This window comes from Lissotriton helveticus, chromosome 6 (assembly GCF_964261635.1).
Source record: "Lissotriton helveticus chromosome 6, aLisHel1.1, whole genome shotgun sequence".
Classification (NCBI taxonomy): domain Eukaryota; kingdom Metazoa; phylum Chordata; class Amphibia; order Caudata; family Salamandridae; genus Lissotriton; species Lissotriton helveticus.
In genome coordinates this window covers 772,836,506-772,857,996 of record NC_136067.1, presented here as the reverse complement: position 1 = coordinate 772,857,996, position 21,491 = coordinate 772,836,506, and the positions used below count along the sequence as shown (strand labels likewise).

Below are 21,491 nucleotides of genomic sequence, written 5' to 3'. Positions count from 1 at the left end.
ACGTTGCATCGGCCGATGGACGAGGAGAACGCGAAGAGCGACTGTGCTTCTTCCCCTTTTTTTTGTGCTTCGACTTACCCGAAGATGAAGACTTCGAAGAAGAGTGATGTTAGTGACTGCGCGACTGGTCCTGCAACCTCCCTCTCAACCCGGGACCTCGGTAGAGGTGCCGAAAAAGAATCAGTCTGTTTGACAACAATAAACACTTTGGTTATTTCATAGCACGACATCGGTCGAGATCGGGGTGAAGTCGGATCAAGAGAACTAGTATTACCTCATCTTCCGTAGTCAGCGCCACAGACACTGCAGTAGGTATCTGTACTGAAGTCCATACTGGAGCCAAAATGGTTCCCTCTGGGTCAGTTGGCACTGGGGAAGTCCTTGAGCCCTGAAAAATAGGGGCACTGACCCTCTGCCTTATGTGCCACATCCACCTCCGCCACCACCTCGTCTCTCAGTGGGAGACCTTGAGAGATTAAGTCTTTTCTGTTCATGCTTTGGTCTTGATACCTTGGCTGCCAGGATTCCACCTTCTGCAGGGAAGAGATGTCCAGGGTATTGGATAATGTCTGTATGTGCATCTTGGTCTGTGCCTTTCCTTTTGTTACCTTAAGGTCTTCTTTCAGCAGAAGGGAAGGAAACACTAACAGGATACAGACATTGTGATGATCCGATCACAGGCATTAGAATTTTGCAAGGGTGTCCATGCTATCACCCCTCATGGATCTGTAGTCTATGGAGCCTTAGTCTGGAGGAGTACGCACGGTCGCCAAAGGGCGGGGAGGCCCCCGGTGCATCAAGTGTCTGTTGATGGCCTCAGCAAGTGTGTCGGTGTTGAAGCAAGAGTGGGATTTTTCGATGCGCCTGTGTTGAAATACAACAGCGTGGACCCGAAAAATGCGTAGCTTTCTCGGTGTACGCCCAAACCAGATAGCGAAACAAATAATCTAACATGGAATTGGTGCCCATGAGCATCCCCCAATAAGAAAAGAGTTCCAGCATATCTTGTGGCTCCAAAGACGTCATTGAAGAAAAACATCTTAAAAATGTTGGAGCCCAACACTAGATGGCAGCAGCATACAGAGCATGTGAACTCGCAGCCACACATGCTATGAACCTCGGGATATGCCTTAGGGGTGGTGACTATATTGGCCTTCGTGTCACTACTTCCAGAGGTGGAGTGAGGTCACCACAAAGTCAGATCGAGCCCACTGCCAGCATTCAGAAGCCGTTTCTATGAAACAATTTTGGATGACGTCTATGCCCTCAAAGAACAAGTTACTCACCTTTGGTAATAATATTTCCTGTAGAGACGCTATTTAAGCACAGCTCACTCACCCCGTAGATCTGGGAGGTGACATTGTTCTCTTGTGCATTGCTTATTAGTAGAAAGTGGTCTATATAGGTGCCTCAGTGAGACGAGGTGTAGCTCCGGATTCACGACTGTTGGAGCGAAATGAAGGGAACTGATGTTAGCACATTAATTAGTAGCAATTTCGACCAGCGCATGTCACTTCCGGCGCGGAACGACAATGACAGCCACCTGCTGGTGCGCAGGGATACTACTGCCGTGAATTTTCCAAATCCAGTCGGATTCATGGGGGGTAGCAGCGCCGGATTTAGACTTGATAAGGCCCTAAGCTATTTGAAAACCTGCATTTAACATGGGATGCCCAGTACCTAAAAGGACTTTTAATTTTAACGTTGCCTGCCCCTGCGCTCTATTACTGAAGGCAGATCTAAAGCGCAGAGGCAGCCAACGTTAAAATCAAGGAGCCTTTCAGGCATTCCTTCGATATTATCAACGCTGCTACGGCTGAGTTAGAGGCCCACTTACCTCATAACGGCCCGATTTTACAGACTCTGCAACTGCTCGATTAGGGGCCCACTTAACTCACATCTGCTTCGGGAGGCCCAGATCGAAAACAAATGCGAAGTGCTGTTCAAGGCTGCGATGTACTGTTTCAGGCTGCAAATCGCAGTGCCAGCCCGAAAATGACAGGTGGCGCATGGTTAAGAGGAAGAACATCACGTTCTTCAGCCTGCCCCGCCCCAGCTAAGCTCACTTCAGCCAATCGGAGCGGCTGTTCGTGTGATGGCGGGCAAGGGCGATGATAGCTGTGAAAGAATGAAGGATTACAAAATACAATGCTTATAAAGCCTTATATGACGTCTCAACAATTAGATAGCAGCGCGAGCTACTCTCAGAGGATCGGCGAGCTACTACTGGTAGCTCGCGATCGACCGGTTGGAGTTGGAGACCCTGCCCTAAGCAAATAGCGCTTTGTTCTTTGAAAAGACGCGCTAAAAAAATTGGGTGAAGAGTATGGGACATCCCGGACGTGCAGCATTGGGACTAATAATATTTTTTGGGGGCCCCCAAGAAAGTGGGGACCCCAAGCTATAGCTTGTGTAGCTTATACGCAAATCCTGCACTGGGGGGTAGGGTGGGGGGATGGGGTATTCAAAAGGTGAGGAATCTGAAGTTAGAAGTCTTTATAAGAATTTACAATACTAAGTATGTTTTATTCCTGGTGCAGAACCTGCTTCAGAGATGTTTTGTTTAAGAATGAACGTCTATGTTTAGAATTCTACAGCAAGACAGAGGAGTGACAGAGGCAGTCAGTGACCATTTTGATTTTCTGTAATGTAAAGCAAATGTCCTTGCTGATATTTCAGAGCTATGAGATGTTGTACTTTGTTATCCTGTTGATTAATAATGTGCCCTTTATTGTTTGACTGTTAACAGGTGCACCTCTTATATGAGAATCACCAGGTACGTGTTAGCACATTTAAAGAGGAGCCAGACAAAAGGCCACATTTATTATTCCATATGACTCAGAATTTACTGATTAGATGTGATCCCACGCCACTAGTCCACAAATGTCACATGGTTCATGATGCCAAGAAGCATTTTAATTAACATTGATATAGACGCTTTCAAAGTGGTTGGCACTGGTCACAGATAAGACAGTGGTAACCTAAGAGGCTGTAGCAGAATGTCTTGGATTACAGCAGTAGCACTCACATTTTGTATTTTACTTTATAAATAGACATGAACAAGCTGTTCAGGTATGTGGACTAACCGATATGTGAATAAGAACACCACAGCTGTCAGAGTTTCTATGACGACTAATTTCTCTAGAGGTCACATGTCTATAAAACTGACATTAAAAAGCGTGATCATAAAGCTGCCACAGCAAATAACTGTACTGGAGCATTGGTATTAAAATGAGTTGAAGCATTCTTGCAGAGAATTCATACGGTTGGAACTAAAGGAGCACACAAAATAAAAGTTGTGAATATAAAAGATGACATTCGGTCAGCAAAGAATCATGCAATGGGCTGAATGTCACATGTATGAATACATGCAAGGCAGATGCAGCATTCGATCCTACAGTGTCTGGTACCATTACGTTTTGTAATACCAGCTTGTGTTATTTACTGCACTTGGAAATGGCAGGAGTAGAATATGTATATTATTTGAAAAAAAAAAAAAGACAACTTATGATTATCATCATCATCAAAGTTCAAAATTAAATAACTCAATAAAACTTACTTGAGTTTAGCAGCCTGGGTAGGTTCCAATATCAGTCGCAGCTGTTCACAAAGCTGCTGTGAAAGCGAGGTGGTCAGTAGCAGATATTGCTGCCACATTTCAGCTGCAGCCTTTTCCTATAATACATAACCAACATACAATCCGCTCAGATTCCACACTTGTGATTCGTTTAACAAATATATAGCTTGTCATTCAGAATGTAGAAACCAAATGTTAGAACTAAAACGTTTAGGAAAAAGGAAGTATCCTGCGTCTAGACTACTTATAAGGACATCAGTTTGACACTTTAAGCATGTTCAACAAATTGTGCATGTCACACTCGGAGCAAGAGTGGATTCAGCAAAAGGCACTGGTAGAGTATTTTATAAAAGTGTCTTTTGTGCAATTAGATCCACCAGAAAGAGCATTACGGAAGGTAAGTAACTTGTTCTTCTGATGAATATAAACGTGAAGGGTTCTCTTGGGGGTCCAAACAACATAGTCTCTCATCCTACTTAGAAGTGTGTGGTGGAGAGAAATAGTGGGGAGCAGATGGACTGACCCACATGGAAAGGTGATAGCACTTTTGGCATAAAAGATGCTCGAGTAAGAATTCCCAGTTATCCCAAAAATAAGGTGGTGTATGCATTGACCAGTGCCTGCAGACAACTGACAGGGTGATTGGAAGTAATCAACAGAAAAATAGTTTTAAGGGTCAGTAGGCTGAAAAAACAGCTGTGAATAGGCTCGAAAGCAATGCATATTGTACGAGTTACTTACCTTCGGTAACAATGTATCTGGTAGAGACAATTCTAGCCGCAGATTCCTTAATGTAGAATTATCCCCAGACGTAAGATTGGATCCGGTAAATTTTCTTTGCCACAGCATTTCGGCGCGCCAGGCGGCGGTATCGTCCGCGAGCGTAACGTCAGCAAGGTCACATAAACCCCAACCCGACGTCAGTTTTCTTCGGATAACTTTTCCGCACCACAAAAACTGTGAGAATATGGAGACCGTTCCATACAAAACCGACCCAGAAACCGCACCAGCGGTATACAGGAACACCAGGAAAGGCGAGGAACCCGCAAATGGGAGTCCACACCCTCCCAGCGCAGGACAGGGCTATACAATAGCTACTAGTACCCCACTTAGGGTAAGACATGTCCCAAAGAAAACATGGGCCTCACTCTTTGGGGAAAAAACCCGCATCAGAGAACAAGAACATAAGACCTGCGGTAGGAACCACAGATGGCTTAGCAATCAGCCAAAGAATAGACACTTGCCAAAAGGGCTGAACCAGCAGCCAACAGAAGAGAGGGGTCCACCAAGGGACCCCGAAGGCACGTCAAACCACACAGAACATACAGACGGGCCACTCAAAACACCAGATTCCAGGAAGCAAGTGGGATAACGCCTCCCATCAAGCCCCGGAGGAACAACAAGCCAGCCTACGGAGGAGGACGGAGCCCTGCAAGGAGATGCTGAATGGCGGAGTCCGCATGAGTGTTAAACAAAAAGACCCCATCAAAGGGCAGGTCAACCAGATGCTCCCTAATATTCTTTGGAAAAACAGCATCCCTCAGTCAAGCATGGTGACGGAGAGCCACGGAACTGGCAAAAGCACGGCAGAGAGCATCAGCAACATCCAAGGCCGCACGTAGAATAAGCGCGGCCAACTCTCGACCATCCAATACATGGTGTCGTGGATCAGCACAGGCACCCTCATGGGAGACATGATAAAGAAGGGACTCCACAGAATCCCACAGGCTGGAGGTAGCCCTGGCCAACACACAAAGAGTGTTGAGCGCCCAGAAAGCAGCACTGGATGAAGCGAAGATGTTACGCCCCCATAAATCCAACCACCGGGCCTCCCGAGACGGAGGAAACAACACCATAGGCAAGGATGGAAAAGCAGTCCGCAGAAGAGAGCCTTGAGTATAAGGGTGGAAGGAAAGGCAGACTGGGTCGTGCGAAGCAGAACCGTGGTGATGCAGGAGCGGCTGAGATACCGGATCACCCGTGGCAGGACGCCCCCAAGCCCCCAGAAGAGAGTTGTGGAGCGACGCTTTGAAAGGAAGGAACAGCTCCCGTCCACCAGAGCCCTGGTGGAGAACTTCCAGAAGATTATCCGTAGGGAATGGGGTGACGGGGTCACCCATTCTCAAAATGCCAGCAGCCGTGGAAAAAAGCTCGAACGAAGGCAAAACTGGCCTCCGTAGGGCGTAGTGGGGGGAGAAAGCAATTCCTCAGTGGTCGACCGGTGCAAACTGAGCCGTCTGTCGCAGAGTCCAGCTAGAGGGGGACGCGGCCAGCCCCTGAAAGGTGGGGGATCCACTGATGAGTGGGGGACCTGAGGAACCCTCGGGGAAGGCAGAGAAGCCGGTAGAGGAACCAACCGCGAACTGCGGAAAAGATGGTCCGAGGACTTAGGCTGCGGGAACAGCGAAGAGCCCTCCATGGAAGTAGTCGGTGAAAAAGTAACAATGCGGCGCCCTGTCTCTGGAGAAGAGACCAGGAGATGAGAAACCCCCGGAGAGGAAGGAACCCCTGGAGACGAATCAAGAACCCGAAACCGGTACGGTGCCGTGGAGTCTGCCACAGGCGCCGGCTCGACGGCGATCAGCCCCCGGAGTGGACACCAGCGGCGCCGAGTCGACCTCCACCACCACGTACTCCCTAGGGAAATGGGGCGGGGTCGGAGCCGGTTCGGTCAAGGAACGGTGCTGGTTAGACCTCACACGGGGCAGACGCCCACGTAGAGGACCAAGAGGGACTCGGGAAAGCACCCCAGGCCCCGGGCCTCCTCCAGTGTCACCGCCAGGGAGGAAAGCCTTTGGAGCCGAAGCGGCAACGGCCCGGCCTCTGGCGAGGCAGCCGCCCGCTCAGAGGGCCTAGGGGAACTTGGGGGCGAGCCCGGAGTCCCAGCGAACACCTGCCATGCCACAGGGATCCCCGTAGGGATTTGCGGCGAGACAGGGACGCCATGGGTCAAAGAGGGGAGCCCCACCGAACTGCACCTCGATGACACCACCCTCCTACAACCTGAAGCCGAACCTTCCGGCACCGGGGCGGAACCTTCCGGCGATTCCGCAGAAGGTCCGCGCGAGGCAAGGGATCCGCAGACGTCTCAGGAGGTGGAGGAGGCACCAAAGAAGCCTGCAGAGCCGCAGCGTAGGCTGTCATTTGTGCTCTAGTCGCCCTGACGCCAGGAAACGGCAGGTAGGGTGGCGACAGGCGAGGGCGCACATCCCGAGGGAAGCCCGCGCCCTCTGCCGAACGAGGACAGGGATCGGGCGAAGGGCGATATCGCAGGCGGAATCGGCGGCTCCTGGCTTTCGAGGCAGGGGACGGACACTGGGACGACACCAACCTGGAGACACGGGCTGACAGCAGTTTCATCCGGCGCTCCCGCCGTGACTTCAGTTTGAGGTGCTGACAGGCATCGCAGTCCGTCGAGTCATGGTGCTCACCCAAACACCACATACAAATCGGGTGAGGGTCCGTCGCCGACATCTGACATGCACAAGAGTTACACGTCTTGAAGCCCGAAGGCATTCGCACACTGTTCCTCTATGCAAAGCGTGAAGAAGACGGCCTGAAAACAGGCTAAGACACAATCCGGATCCGCGTTGCACGCAGAAAAGAGAAAAACGGACGTTGGCACACCGGGGTGGGGCTTATGTGACCTTGCTGACCTCACACCAGCGGACGTCACGCAGTACCTCCCCCCGGGACGCAGAGATGCTGTAGTAAAGAAAATGTTCCGGATCCAGTCTTACGCCTGGGGATATTTCTACGTTAAGGAATCTGCGGCTAGTAGTCTCTATCAGAGGTCTCACTTCAGCATAACATAAGCTAAAGGATGAAACACTTTTAAGCCCTTTCACAAGGTGCCTAACAACTAGTAGGTTAAAAAAAGAGCTGAAACAAAATAGGTGAGAAATAACCTTTAACGATGCTGATGGCAAGGCCTTGCTGGGCCAACACAGGACAAACAGACCATAAAAAAGCTTTGCCTGAGACAGATCAGGCTTTGCCTGAGGCAGCCCATACCTACCCACAGGCAATAATCAACAAGTTACTTACCTTTGGTAACGATATATCTGTAAGAAACATCAGTTACTGATAGATTCCTTACCGTAGAATTACCCCCAGGTGTCAGACTGGATCCGGAATGTTTTCGTCAGCAGTACCCCTGCGCATTGGAAGGTGGCGTTGTGTGGCTCCGCGTCCGTCGTGGTCACCGAGATGACGTTGTGGTAGCTACTTAGACTCCGCCCTCACGCGCTGATGTCAGTTCTGTACACGACTTTCTGCGCCAGGGACGCAGAGCCATGAAAGATACTGACCACTGGTGCATTGAAATTAGGGCCCTGAAAGGGATGACCTTAACCCTAGAAATCAGTTCGCAGAACTGGGAGGCTGGGTGGGTGCCGGTAAGTAATCTATCACTACTAAAGTTTCTTACAGATATATTGTTACCGAAGGTAAGTAACTTGCTCATCTGAAAGAAACACGTTAGTGATAGATTCTAAACCTTAGAATAGATACCCCAGCAATAGCCAAAGAAGCCATCTTTCCGGACTTGGCTGTCCAGGCGATAGTGCTTAGTAAAAGTATACAACAAGGCCCACGTAGCTGCCTGACAAATGTCTTGTAAGGGGACTCCACATCCCAATGACGTAGCGGCAGCCGTCGCCCTGGTGGAATGGGTGCGCAGCCCGACCGGAGGGTCCTTTTTTACCAGAGAATAACAGGCTTTCATACACAAGACGACCTTTCTTGTCGCCTACGTAGCCAACAAAGAGCTGGTCCTCCACCCGGAACTGTTGGGTGCGATTCAGGTAAAATGAGAGTGCACTTTTGGGTCCAGACGGTGGAGCCTCTCTTCCTCTCTGGAAGGATGCGGAAAGAAGGTTGGCAAAGTGATGGTCTGCCTGATGTGAAACGCAGTGACAACCTTTTTCAGAAATGATGGACGTTTTCGGAGCACAACCTTGTCCGGATGGACAGACAGAAAAGGAGGTTTGCAAGAAAGAGCCTGGAGCTCACTCACTCTCCTAGCAGAGGTGATGGCAACCAGGAAAGCAGTTTTCAAAGTTAACAGACGAAGAGGACAGTTTTGAAGAGGCTCAAAGGGAGTGCACATTAAATATTTGAGAACAAGGTTCAAGTCCCACTGTGGCATTATGAAGGGAATAGGAGAGAAAAGATGAGTAATGCCTTTGAAGAATCTATTTACAACAGGGGACTTGAAAAGAGAGGGTTGATCAGGAAGCCTAAGAAAGGCTGAAATAGCCGATAGGGCCCAGAGCAGAGCAGAAGGACTTCTTAAAGAGGGGCAGAAAGGGGATCCACAGCCTTTTCTGTGCACCATGCCACAAACTTGTTCCACCTGCAGGCGTATACCAACTTAGTGGAGGGACGCCTGGCTACCAGAATGAATTCACAGACTTCAGGAGGCAAGTCGAAAGGAATCAACTGCTGCCGCTCAATCTCCACGCAAGGAGGTGGAGACTTGAAAGGTTCGGGTGGAGGACCGTCCCCTCTGCTGCGACAGAAGATCCTCCCGAAGAGGCAGTCGGATTGGGGGATCGATGGTCATACTGAGTAGCTTGGGATACCAAACTCTGTGAGCCCAGTCCGGAGCCACAAGAATGACTTGGGCCCGGTCGCGCCTGATTTTCTTCAGCACTCTGGGCAGAAGTGGTATAGGTGGAAATGCGTACAAAAGACTGCAACTCCACTTGCGACAAAAAGTGTCGCCTTGCGAGTGACGCCTTGGAAATTCCAACGCGCCGAACTGCTGACATTGCGCGTTCTCTTCGGTGGCGAATAGATCTAACCAAGGCTCTAACCACTGTTGAAAGAGACCTTGCGACACCTCCGAGTGAAGATGCCATTCGTGAGCCATCATGCACCTGCGGCTGAGTTCGTCCACCCTGGAGTTCAGTGAACCTGCTAGGTGTTGAACCACCAGGAAAATGCCCTGGTGTTCCAGCCATATCCAGATTCGCAGGGCCTCCTGACATAGGGTCCACGACCCCACCCTGCCCTGTTTGTTGCAGTACCACATGCCCGGAGCTCCAGAATGTGGATATGGAGCCTGGACTCTGCCGGAGACCAAAGGCCTCTGATCTCTGCCTCTCCCATGTGGCTGCTCCAACCCAGGAGGGGCGCATAAGTCACCACTGTGTGCTCCGATTGCGGAAGGGATCTGCCATTGACCCAATGCCGGTTCGTGTTGTGCAGTGCCCTCCGAGATCTGGACGTAATCAGACAGGTTCCGCTGATGCTGCGCCCACTGGAACTTCAGGCCCAACTGCAGAGACAGCATATGCCATCTGGCATGATCGACCAGTAGGATGCAGGAGGCCATGAGGCCCAGCAGCCTCATGGAAACCCAGGATAGAGGTTGAAAGATCGGAATCAGAGCCTGAATATCCTGGACTCGCCGTTCGGGAGGATAGACTTGAAAGTGAGTTGTACCCAGAACCGCTCCGATGAAGAGGCGCTTCTGAGAGGGAATCCGGTGCGCCTTCGGTGCATTGATGTAGAACCCCAGTAAATGCAGGAGATCGACCGTAGTCTGGAGGTGGGATATACTGTCCGGGGCGAGCCCGCCTTCTACAGCCAGTCGTCGAGATAGAGGAAGACTGGAACCTCTGATCTGCGCAGATTATCTGCGACCACCGCCATCACTTTCGTGAACACCAGAGGGGCAGAGGTAAGGCCAAAGTGGAGCACGGTAAACAAAGTGCTCGTGGCCTACCGTAAACCGGAAGTAACACCGGTGGCCCAGCAGCACGGGAATGTAGAAATATGACTCCTGCAGGTCCTACGCTACCATCCAGTCTCCAGGGTCGAGGGCAGACAAGACCTGAGCCAGAGTCTTCCTGGATGTGGTAATTTCCAAACAGGATGGATATTTTTACACCAGAACGCACTACAAACCAACAGGTAAGAATAATCTTTTGGAATTTACAAGCTTTCACCCAAGGGCCTTACAGGAGAATCTCCCCTATGGACAATTTCTGCGGCTAAGAAGAAATTGTAGTCACCTGGAAGACTTCCGAAAACAGTAATCTGATCTGACTGTTAAACTCAAGTACCGGGGCTACCCTACCATGGTCCTTAATAAAGGCTATAAAAGAGCAAGGAATCAACCGAGAGAAGCGCTTCTTGAGGAGATTCCAAAAGAGCCTACCGAAATTCCTTTGACATGTGTCACCACCTTTAGTGCAGCATCCAACACCATGGAAAAACCCATCAACAAACATTGGCGCATCATAAATAGTAACAGGCAATGGGAGAAACCCCTGTTCTCCTTCAAGAGGACGTAGTCTCCGGGACACTTTGGTCAATACTAGTCCTAGAGAGATACTGGCCAGGGGTCCTCCATCTGTCACTGATGCCTGGGGTCTGCCGAAAGTAACGGGACATTACCCTTGTTCTAACTGCAGTATCTGCCACCTTACGACACATACAAAATCTTTGGATCTTGTACCGAACAAGGTGTGGACGCAGAGGGCTCATACCAACTGCAACTCCACCAACGTGGTATATTTAATAACTTGCCCGTGCGGGTTGCGGTATGTTGGTATGACCACTCGCCAAGTGAAATTACGTGTATGCGAACATCGCAGTAACATCAGATGTGGTTGTGTAACAACTAAACTGAGCGTGCATTTTTTGCAACACAACCATACGACCAATGACTTGAGGTGGACCGTGATTGAACAGGTCTCCATTATTTATATGGTGCATCGGACCACGCATAATCTCTCTGTCTGAAGGCACCTTTCCCCTCATGTGAATTGCCTACTATGAATTGGTGCCCTCTGCAGACTGGTTCTGTGCAGTGTGATTGGGTGTTCATTTATCTTTGTGTCTTACGGTCCATCTGTAATGATAAACTCCAGTCAAGAGTAATTATTATTTTGCGCGCTCGCCTACACCATTTGGCATGATTGCCGCCTTTGAGTACAGCGCTGAATTCTATTTCCAGCACTGACCCAGCAACTGGGCGTTTTTAGTGGTTTTCTGGCTGCAAATGTATTTTCCATTTAATTAATTGTTTTTAATCAAGTTACTCTGTTTATTGACAAGTTTGGCAACACACGCGCCGCATCGCCCCTTAATCCTGCAACGATCTGGAGTGTTTTAGCTTGCGGTGCCGTTACCCTGACAAGTCGCGTCATTGTTCTGGCCTGCGATTGGGGAGTCCAGCACCAAAGGATACACTGACGCTTGCGATTGGTTGACGTTGGTTTTGACGCCCCACTGTGTTCTATGACACGCCGGTTCTGCCTCCACGTAGGCGGTGGCCTCCGGCTATTGTTCCTCCCTAACCACACTTCCCGAATCACGCTGACGCCGAGTTCCACATTCGTTAACGGCGGTGACTTGTACCCCGGCTTTATAAACACGGACCAGTCCATATTAGGACCATCGTCGGGGTCCGGAAATGAGAGGGAGCAAGCAGGTTCCAAACGGGTGCCTAGCATAAAGGGCGTGAGTACAGCGATCAGCAGCTAAGTACAATCCTGTGCCTTCGTATGTTCGTACTACTTATTCCTTCCTCCCATTATTTATTTATTTATTAATTGCATTTGTATGGCGCGACAGCTACCCTGAGGGTTTCCCGGCGCCTTGAATCTGTGTTACACATGGAATGAGGGGGAGGGGCTCTATTGATTGAACAACCATGATTTAATTCCCTTCCGGAACCGAAGGTAGCAAGGTTCCAGGCGTAGTAGGAGCGGGAGTGAGTTCCACAGTGCTGGGGCCAGATGGGCAAATGAGCGGCCGCCCATCCGGGCCCGGTTGACCCTGAGAACCGCAAATTGTGCCTGGTTCATGGAGCGAAGATTACGGGAGGGTATATATTTCTGGGCGATCTTACATAGATATTCGGGTGCTTCTCCTGAACTAATCTTAAACATGTAGCATAGTGCCTTAAATTTTACTCTGCTAGCAATCCTCAACCAATGTAGTTTCTTAAGGTGATCTGTCATGCTCGTGCGGCCTAGGAGGTTGAGGAGCAGTCTTGCCGCAGAGTTTTGGACCACTTGAAGTCGGTTCAGGATGCTTTTTGTAGCTCCTAAATATAGGACATTACGGTAGTCTAATCTCGAGTTGACTAGTGCCTGTAATACTGTTCTCTGTGCCCCGTCTGGTAGTTGCCATAATATTTTCCTCAGCCATTTGAGGATCACAAAACAGGTTGAGGCTCTTTTGGCTGTATGTGCACACATAGACAGCTTATCATTAATTATTACCCCTAGGTTGCGAGCAGATTGTACCGCAACCGGGGTTGCCCCCATTTCTGCTGGCCAGTGAGTCGGGCCCCAGAGATTCTTTTGGATACCAAAAACGAGCAGCTCAGTTTTATCCCCATTTAACTTTAGTTTCTTGGAGTGAAGCCAGTTTGCTATTCTTAGGAGCCCAGAGCAAAGGGGAGAAGTTCCGGATTTGTCTGTAGGTGTGAGGGAGAACACAAGTTGTGTGTCATCGGCGTAGGAGTAAATTGTGAGACCCATTTCTTCAGCGATCCTGGCTAATGGAGTGACAGACATTAAAAAGTAGCGGACTCAGTATTGAGCCCTGGGGTACGCCGTAAGGGGAATTTTGGACCTCTGAGGAATTGTTTTTGGAAAAGACCTGGAAGGTCCGATCCAGGAGGAATTGTTCCAACCATTTCAGTGCTTTTCCTCTAACCCCTATATCTTCTAGGGACTGAATCAAGGTTGTGTGGGAGATGTATTACATTATATTTCCTAGGGTGTGCCGAATCGCTACCACCCCCCTCCCGTGACCCATGGTGCATTGACTGTTTGTACCTTTTGTAAGAACTGATTATTTTCACTTTGTCAGTTTTTTGCCCAACAGCACTAATGAACGTGTCTGACTGTGTTTTTGATTGTCTTCTATATTCCACTTGTTAAGTAGTAATGTTATATGGGCATTAAAACACCTTTTGCCCGGTATTCTTAATTAGACTAGCACGCCACTGAGGTTAGACAGGGGACGGCTGTCCGTTGTCTTTTTACAGAGGATTCTGAAGATAGTCCTGTATGAGCACGAGTTCACTACTAGTGACACTTGTGACCTTGTTACTCCTAAAAGGGCACCCCGAAGAGCACACCAGCATAATTATTCTAATGATGACCATTTATAGGAGCATACGGATATAATCAATCTTTTGTCTTTCTTTGTTCTTATATGTTTTCCAACAAGAATAAACTCTGTTCCGCTCTAATGTTGAAGGAATCCACACTCAGTGTTTTTAATACAATGTTTAACACTAGCAACCTCTGGTTAGGGTGGACCTTAGCGCGCCCATACCGCCTGGGTTCACCACTACACTTTATTGGTCCTGATGAAAGCCTGACTAAATGCTCACACATAGGCAGAAACATGTTGACCACACCCTTGGGGTAAAACTGGACTCTTAATTTGGTCCTTTATCCCACACTAGTTTTTACTCATGTCTGATTGGCAAAATGAATAAAATATTTTTTTGACACAATCTGGAAATTTTTTGACTCACTAACTCACCTTTTACCAATCACTTAACCAGCTCTGCAGTAAACTGGCATTGCAGCACAGTAGGGTGGCATTCAGCCATTCCTGGTGGGGCCCGATGATGAAGCATGTCACCAACTAGGTTGTTGAGTGAGGGCCTTCTGAAAAATCTACATTGGGTTCTCTTCACAGGAAACTCATACTGTGAATGATAATACACACTGGAGTTGCTCTTCTTCCTCTTCGTTAATACACTCCTTTGTTGATTTCTTGAGACTCTCCTAAGAGCCTATGTTGACAAGTAGGTACCTGTGCGGAGCACAGAAAACCACTGGCTCAAATTAAGCACAGATTGCTCACCAAACTGGCCTCTTGAGCTTTTCCGTATTCTGTAACATGTTGTATGTAACTATATTTACACTGTTTGTTAATCCGGTATTTGCCTTATTTGGAATATTGCAGCTGGGGACATTGAGTAGAAATGGCGCATCCTGCCAAACTATTGTGAAATCGTGTAACCCTCTCCCCCTTCCCGCTATTCCTCTCCCCCCTCGTTACTCCGCCCCCTTTTCCACTTGAACTGTTGCAGTTATGTCATTATTCTCGTTCGACTAAACTGTAATAAAGAAAAAAGAAAAATCAGCAAATCACAAGTTTGCTCCTAGACGCCTAACAAGTGCTGAATTTTATAGCTGGGAGTAGAATATATCTTCACAAAATCAAATGCTCCGTGTGATATCTGCGTTTCACAGAAAGCTGAAAGAGAAGTACTTACACTTGACCTCACCTTTTGTGGGCATTATAGATTTTTTTTCTTTTTATAAACAAGTACTGTGAGAAGTTGGCCTGGCATATGATGTCCACTATTCTATTGGGCATCTTGCACCAGTCCAAACGACCCTTACTGATGGTAGGTTTAGACAACCTTCATAGAAAGCTATCCTAGTGGTAGCTGTGGAGAGCAGCCTTCAGGCGAAGTCTTGAAGGAATGTAAAGAAGCTTGTTTTACCAGTCTATAATCTCTTGAATGACCAAATGAAAGCAGAACCACACCAGGTATATATAAAATATATGTATTTATTCTAAACACACCCTTCTAGTCTCTTTATGAGGCTAGAGGCAAAAGTACAATACAAGAACTTAAATAGCATACAGTAAATTAGCACAGTATACGTTTTGCCCTAGGGGCCTTACAAACCATATACTAAGAAAGTGGTATAAGTACCGCTCTCAACATTGAGACAAGGCCTAGGGCCTGTAGAACCGCTGGGGCAACCAAGAACCACCCAAGGTAGGGACGCCGGAGACCCACAGGGGACATGTGCAGTGTCTAAACAAAGCCGCGAATCACCATTGACTTCTATGGAGGAAGTTAAAGTTAGAATTTTAAAGAATTAGGACACTTCGATGTGGACTACGGTAAAACCCTTTCAGTACTCGACACTTCGAGAGTCAAGACCCACGGGAGCACCGAAGTAGTCGTATTACCTCACCCAGGCTAGCCGGGTACATAGGTGTCTTTTCATGTCTGGTTTCGTCGTCGTTTCCAATGGAGAGCTGCAAAGAAGTGCTGCAGGCGTCCAGGTGAAGAGTGTCCGGATGGATCCAAGGGTGGATCGGAGATCTGAAGAACCTGACAGCAGAGGGGACAGAGTCTGGATCACTAGCCAATGACCAGCAAGGCGACAAGAAGATGCCAGCCGATGTCTGGTGCTTTTAGGTGATGTAGGTGAAGCTTGACTCTTCAGCCACGAGGTCCAGGAGGTGTCGACGACAACCAAGAGCTGGATTCGAGCTGTCCCACGTTAGATGTCGAGTGCTGCAGTGTCTGTATCAGTATTGGACCCAACAAGCCTTGGCAACAGCAACCCATGCAAGGTGACAAGATTGGCTTCGGTGCAGACCAGCAAGGACTGAGAGATGCTTCTTTGGTGCCTATTTGAACAGGGGAGTCACTCCTTGACCCCAAGGGAGATTTCTTCCGTGTTCCAGTTGATATGGAATGTCGAAGGTCCAAGATTTATGTTTCAGAGTTTCGTCCCGGGTAATCTAAAGTCCTAGGAACTGGGTTCCTATACTTATACTAAGTTTAGGGGTAGACTAACTCTAAGGTCCCACCTATGGGAGGACCTGGGGAGGTGATTACACCCCTTCCCCTTTGTCCAGTTTCGCACCAGAGCTGGGGCTAAGTAAATGTAAATGTAAGTGCCTCAGTAACCGGTTTGAACTGGGAAATGCACGGGGGACACCTAGTGTGCCCCAGGCACTGTCTGAAAAGCATTCACTGAATGCACCCACCCTGCCCTAATACACAAAAGTCTGTCTGGGGAGGTGCTGGCACCTCCCTGGACAGGAAACCTATTGTCCAAGCCTCACCTGTCGGAGTTTTGTCCAGCGGCAGGAGGTCAGACTCATGTCTGTGGCAGCAGCATCCATTTTGTGATGCTGGGGCTCTGTTTAACTTCTACCGGGTTTACCAGTGTGTATATGTCTTCTCCCTCTAGAAGGGTGGAATGCTACCCCCTACCACCCCCCCGCAGAGGGGGGGGTAGTATTCTAAAGTGTTTGACACCAAACACGACATGTTTTGATGCTGCCATTCCAAAGTTAGCATTTACCGCGAGGTTATAATGCCCTTAAGAGTATATGGTATGGCTGTATCATAGAACAGCTATAAGGAAGGCTCAGCTCATGCTTGGGCACCCTCTCACACAAAACCAAGCACTTTGCCTTCAGGATTGTCAAGGCCTGCCATAGGAGTGACATAGGTTTATGTGTGTCTAAATATATAGGTAGATATAGGTATACTATATCTAAGTAAGGGGTACAAGTACCACCTTACCCAGGCTGCAGTAGCAGACCTGTGGTGCCATTTTGGAAGGATTCCCAGGGGTGGTATAGTACATGCTTCAGCCCCTGGTAGACCTCTGGGGTACCCATGCCCTTGGTACCTAAGGTACCATATACTGGGGACTCACAAGGGTGACCCAGTAACCAATTTGGAGTGTACCTAATGTACATGCAATCAATTTAGAGAGGAAGAAGCTAGGCTGGGGTCCTTGTTAGCAGGGCCACAGCCAGACTAAAGTCGATAAATCAGTGAAACACAGCAAAAAGTGGGGGTAACCATAGTAAGCAGATCCTACTCTCCTACAATTACCTCAATCCATTACAAGAGTATAACAGATTCAATATTGTTATCTTTATACTACTTTAATTAAATTCTATGTTAATCACACCTGAAGGAAAGATCGAAATAATGCCCACCTTTTGCTCTGAGCTTCTAAGGCTTTCCGGACAAAAAGGAATTAACGAGTTGAACTGGGTCTAGTGTGGTATATAAATAAATAATACCGGATCTAGGTTTGACTGGACATAGCAATAACAGATAGCTCAATAAATAAGAGTCAAGATTCGAGGTAGTAGGAGTTTGCAGGTTTAATACAGCATAAAGGACAGGAACAGGACAACCTGCACAGGAATAGGATGGCAGAGCCCGGCAGCTGCCGGGGCTGGATCTGGGATGAGCGCGCTAACTTTAATAACAATACACAAGCATATATACTAAAACAGTTGCAATTGCAATACATACAATAGGCGGAGCAGTGGGTGTGGTCAATAGCAGTCGCGAAAGATAAGGGTGAAAGTGGGTGTAACAGGAGGCGTATACATAGACATGTGATGTAAACGTAACAGAATATGTCATAAATGGGGCGGAAACATGGAGGGGGCTACCTAAGGAGCCGGGACCTCTAACCTAGTGGTGCGCGCAAACTGACAATGACGTGTTACTAGGAGAAGCTGGGGGCTATGACTTCTGCGCTAGGAGCAGAGACTGAAGTCTGGAGAGTCAGGGCGACATGTACCTAACCACTATCTAGTATCTGATGTTTAGAGAACATGTTGATAGAATCCAAAAGTTATCGGGGTAAATGCTAACAGACTAAGACTGGTGCATGCATTATTCTACGTGTAGTGCGTGATGAAGAATATTAAATGACCATTAAATGCAGTATTTCTCTTACATGGAGACGTAAAGGCTAGACGATGACGGAAACTATTGATGCGATTCAGTAGTTTAGGAATGCAGAGAAGGAGGGCTGGACTGATAACTAGAATCATAACATACTCTTGGCAGACTCGTAGGCAGAGCCAGGCTGAACCGGGCACTGTGAGGCAGGAAGTAAGTGAAGGGTCAGGAACACAGGTGGGGGCTGTATCGCTCCTCAGCGAGGGCTCAGGAGACAGGAGCTGAATCTGGTGTCCGGGCCCTTTTGAGGCCTAGAAACGGGGACTTTACAATGAAATAACGTGCACACTGGGAAACGTGGCAGCGTAACTTTACATAGGCCTAATACTCGTAGCTTTCACGAGAACTGGAAACTGGCATACTAGGGATGGACACAACTGTAATTGCGTCTTTAATCAAACATGGGGAATACATATGCATATCAATCATGCACACATAACATAAGATGGGGGACACGTAGGGACACAGAACATGGCAAAATTTACTTTTCCACATTCCCTCCTTGTCACTACGTTTCCATCAGGAAACATCAATATTCATGATACCATCTATCATTTCATACAGTATCATTTGCTCGTCTCGAATTTTCTTGGGACTGGATTTAGAACGGGACTTGGGACTAGGAATACAAGAGGTAGCACAAATGCCACACATCGCAGGGCCACATTGTATACATAGGCAGCAACTGAATATGATAGCTACTGCAATACCTAGAAAGGACAATACTTTCCATCCCCAGGCGGAAATCATATTCCAGAACCAACCGGACCATGTCCAGGTGCCTGGATCTTGGTGTAACATATGGGCAATCTTATGGAGTCTGGTTATAGCTGAATAAACAGACGGCGCGTTATTAGGAATGAAAATGCAGCAACTAGATCCGATGACTCTACAAGCCCCGCCCCTATCGGCCAGTATGACGTCAAGGACGAGACGATTCTGGAGCACGACAATTCTCATAAAGGATTGCTCTTCGGTTAAGTTACTTAGAGCAGAAGTAGTCTCAATCACTACTGCTTCAAGGGTTCTGGTTAATCTACGTATCAGTTTACTATTCACGACAGTACCTAAATAAGGAAAGACACCTTTATTGATATCTATATATTGTTCTAGAGCAGTTTCAGTATAATCGACAATCGGGAGGTCTCTCTTGTGTCTAGTATGTACTAGGTGGGAATTCCTATGATAGTCAGGTGGGGCTAGAAAAACTGGTGGCAGTAAGAAGGCAATGTAACAGGTTCCCTCCCAATCGAGGGGCAAACGAACATATGCGGTCTGACCACAAACAAAATAAGAATGACGTGAAGCTTTAAAAATAGATTTCCTACTGTCACTATACTTGACAATAGTAGTACAATCACTATGTCCTACATGTACGGAACCATTCTTTCGGACACATAATTCGCCTTTGACTGGTAATACTGACATAGCAGGGAAGTCTGGAGTAGTATCAGACTGAACATTCAGGACCATGAAATTCGAAGAATAATTACCTAAATTATAAACTTCATTTTCTAGATCTAACCCTGTTCTGTGGGGAAGACCTTGCTTGTCTGGAAAACATGTACTGTTAAGAAAAGACATATCTGTTGAGGATGACGTTAACGTGGACCATGCTCCACATGAACCATTATGTGAAAATGGATAAGGAAAGAGTGGCAGAACTCCCTTCGGTGTCTGGAAAGGGGGGAGTCGACCACACACCCAACAATTAGTGGCATTGCTGGTCTGGTGTGAATAATGTAACATGCGGATAAAGGAATTATTACGCATAGCAAGACGATAAGAGAGTTCATGAGGAGGCAGATCACTAAACGTGTGCTCTACCGTAGCATTAGCAGACTTATTTACATGAGAAACTGGAAAACACAAATAAAATGCATAACCTGTGCAGGTAATCATGAGGCTGAAAAACAATATGAAACTTAGAAAAACGATACATCGGATTGAGTTTTGACTAACTCTCTCACTATGGGGGTCTATTTTATACATGTCAGAAACCGGTCTAACCGTTTCACCTAGGGGAGGACTTAGACAATCAAACTGGCTGACTTATTTTACTAGACCTTAATTTTAGCTTATACTCCTGTTGCGGAGTTTTCTCTAACAGGGAGGGTTTAGTATCATTGTCTTTTGCGGGACAGTCCTTAAGAATAGTACTTTGGCAGTCTTTAAAATCCTCGGAAATGTTCTTTAAAACAGTCTTTAGTCCGTAAAATCTTTTCACATGAGACAGGTGGACCCAGCCCTTCCTGCCTTCCAGCTTGACGGCAGTACGGGTGGCCAGGAGGACCTGTTTGGGCTCCCTCCAGCGGACTTGAACGATCAAAATTCCGGACAAGAACCATGCATCCGGGAACGATTTCATGCGGTGCCACCTCGGTATTGTCTGGAAATGCGGCGGCAACCTGTGAACGACAAGAGTGTAGGGCAGACATCAAGGAAGCTAGGTAATCTGTCAGCATATTACTTGAAATATCGGTAATACTTCGGGGTCTAGGTGTACCCCACATATTGGGGGGGCGGCCAAATACGACCTCATACGGGGACAGACCTGATCTGGAATGTGCGACCATGCGCATATAAAACAAAGCGACTGGCAGAGCTACTAGCCAGTCTACACCTTTTTCTTGACATATTTTGGCAATACGGATTTTCAGGGTCTGGTTATGTCTCTCTACGAGACCGGCTGCTTCAGGATGGCGTACACAATGGAACTTCCACTGGTACCCTAACAAAAGGGAAACGTGTTTCATAAGCTCAGATGAGAATGGCTGGCCGTTATCAGAATATACGACTCTAGGGAGTCCGTAGCGGGGGAAGAATTCACGAACCAACTGCTTGGCAGTGGTCGTGGCTCTGTAATCTGGGACTGGATATGCTTCTGTCCACCTGGACAAAGCGCATACAACTACAAGGACATACTTGAAACCTCGACATCGCTCCATCTGAATATAATCCATTTGGAGGACTTCAAAAGGGTGGTCAGGGGGCTGGAATCCACCTTGTTCCACCGGGACACTTTTACCTGGATTAAACTGGCAACATATCATACAGGTACGGACCTTCTGCTTGGCTGCAGCTCGTAAATGCTTGTTGAACCAGATGTTCTGGATACTATCTAACATAGCTTTTTCTCCTAAATGTGCTGGACTATGTGCGGTATTGATAATGACTTGAACCATAGAGTCGGGGAGAAACCATGTGGCTCTACCCTTCGTTACCCATCCCTGATCTGTCTGGACCCCTCCTTGTTCGGACCATTTCTTGATTTCATCGGGAGTAGCATGTAACTGGATATCTATGACATCTTGAGTAGGGTCCTTAACTGTCATACAGATAGTCGGATCTGGAGTATGTGTCTGTGTCGGATTAACTGAAATGTCTGGAGTCTGT

General features: G+C 47.8%; 1 protein-coding gene across 1 annotated transcript in view; it reads right to left on the bottom strand.

The window, feature by feature from the left end:
* The window catches only part of MDN1 (midasin AAA ATPase 1), a 2,221,312-nt gene that overhangs the window by 114,541 nt on the left and 2,085,280 nt on the right, over positions 1 to 21,491 (bottom strand). The window contains exon 96 of the mRNA XM_078648266.1: positions 3,560 to 3,675. Within this exon, the coding sequence (XP_078504392.1) occupies positions 3,560 to 3,675 (116 nt within the window). The remainder of the gene's footprint in view (positions 1 to 3,559; positions 3,676 to 21,491) is intronic.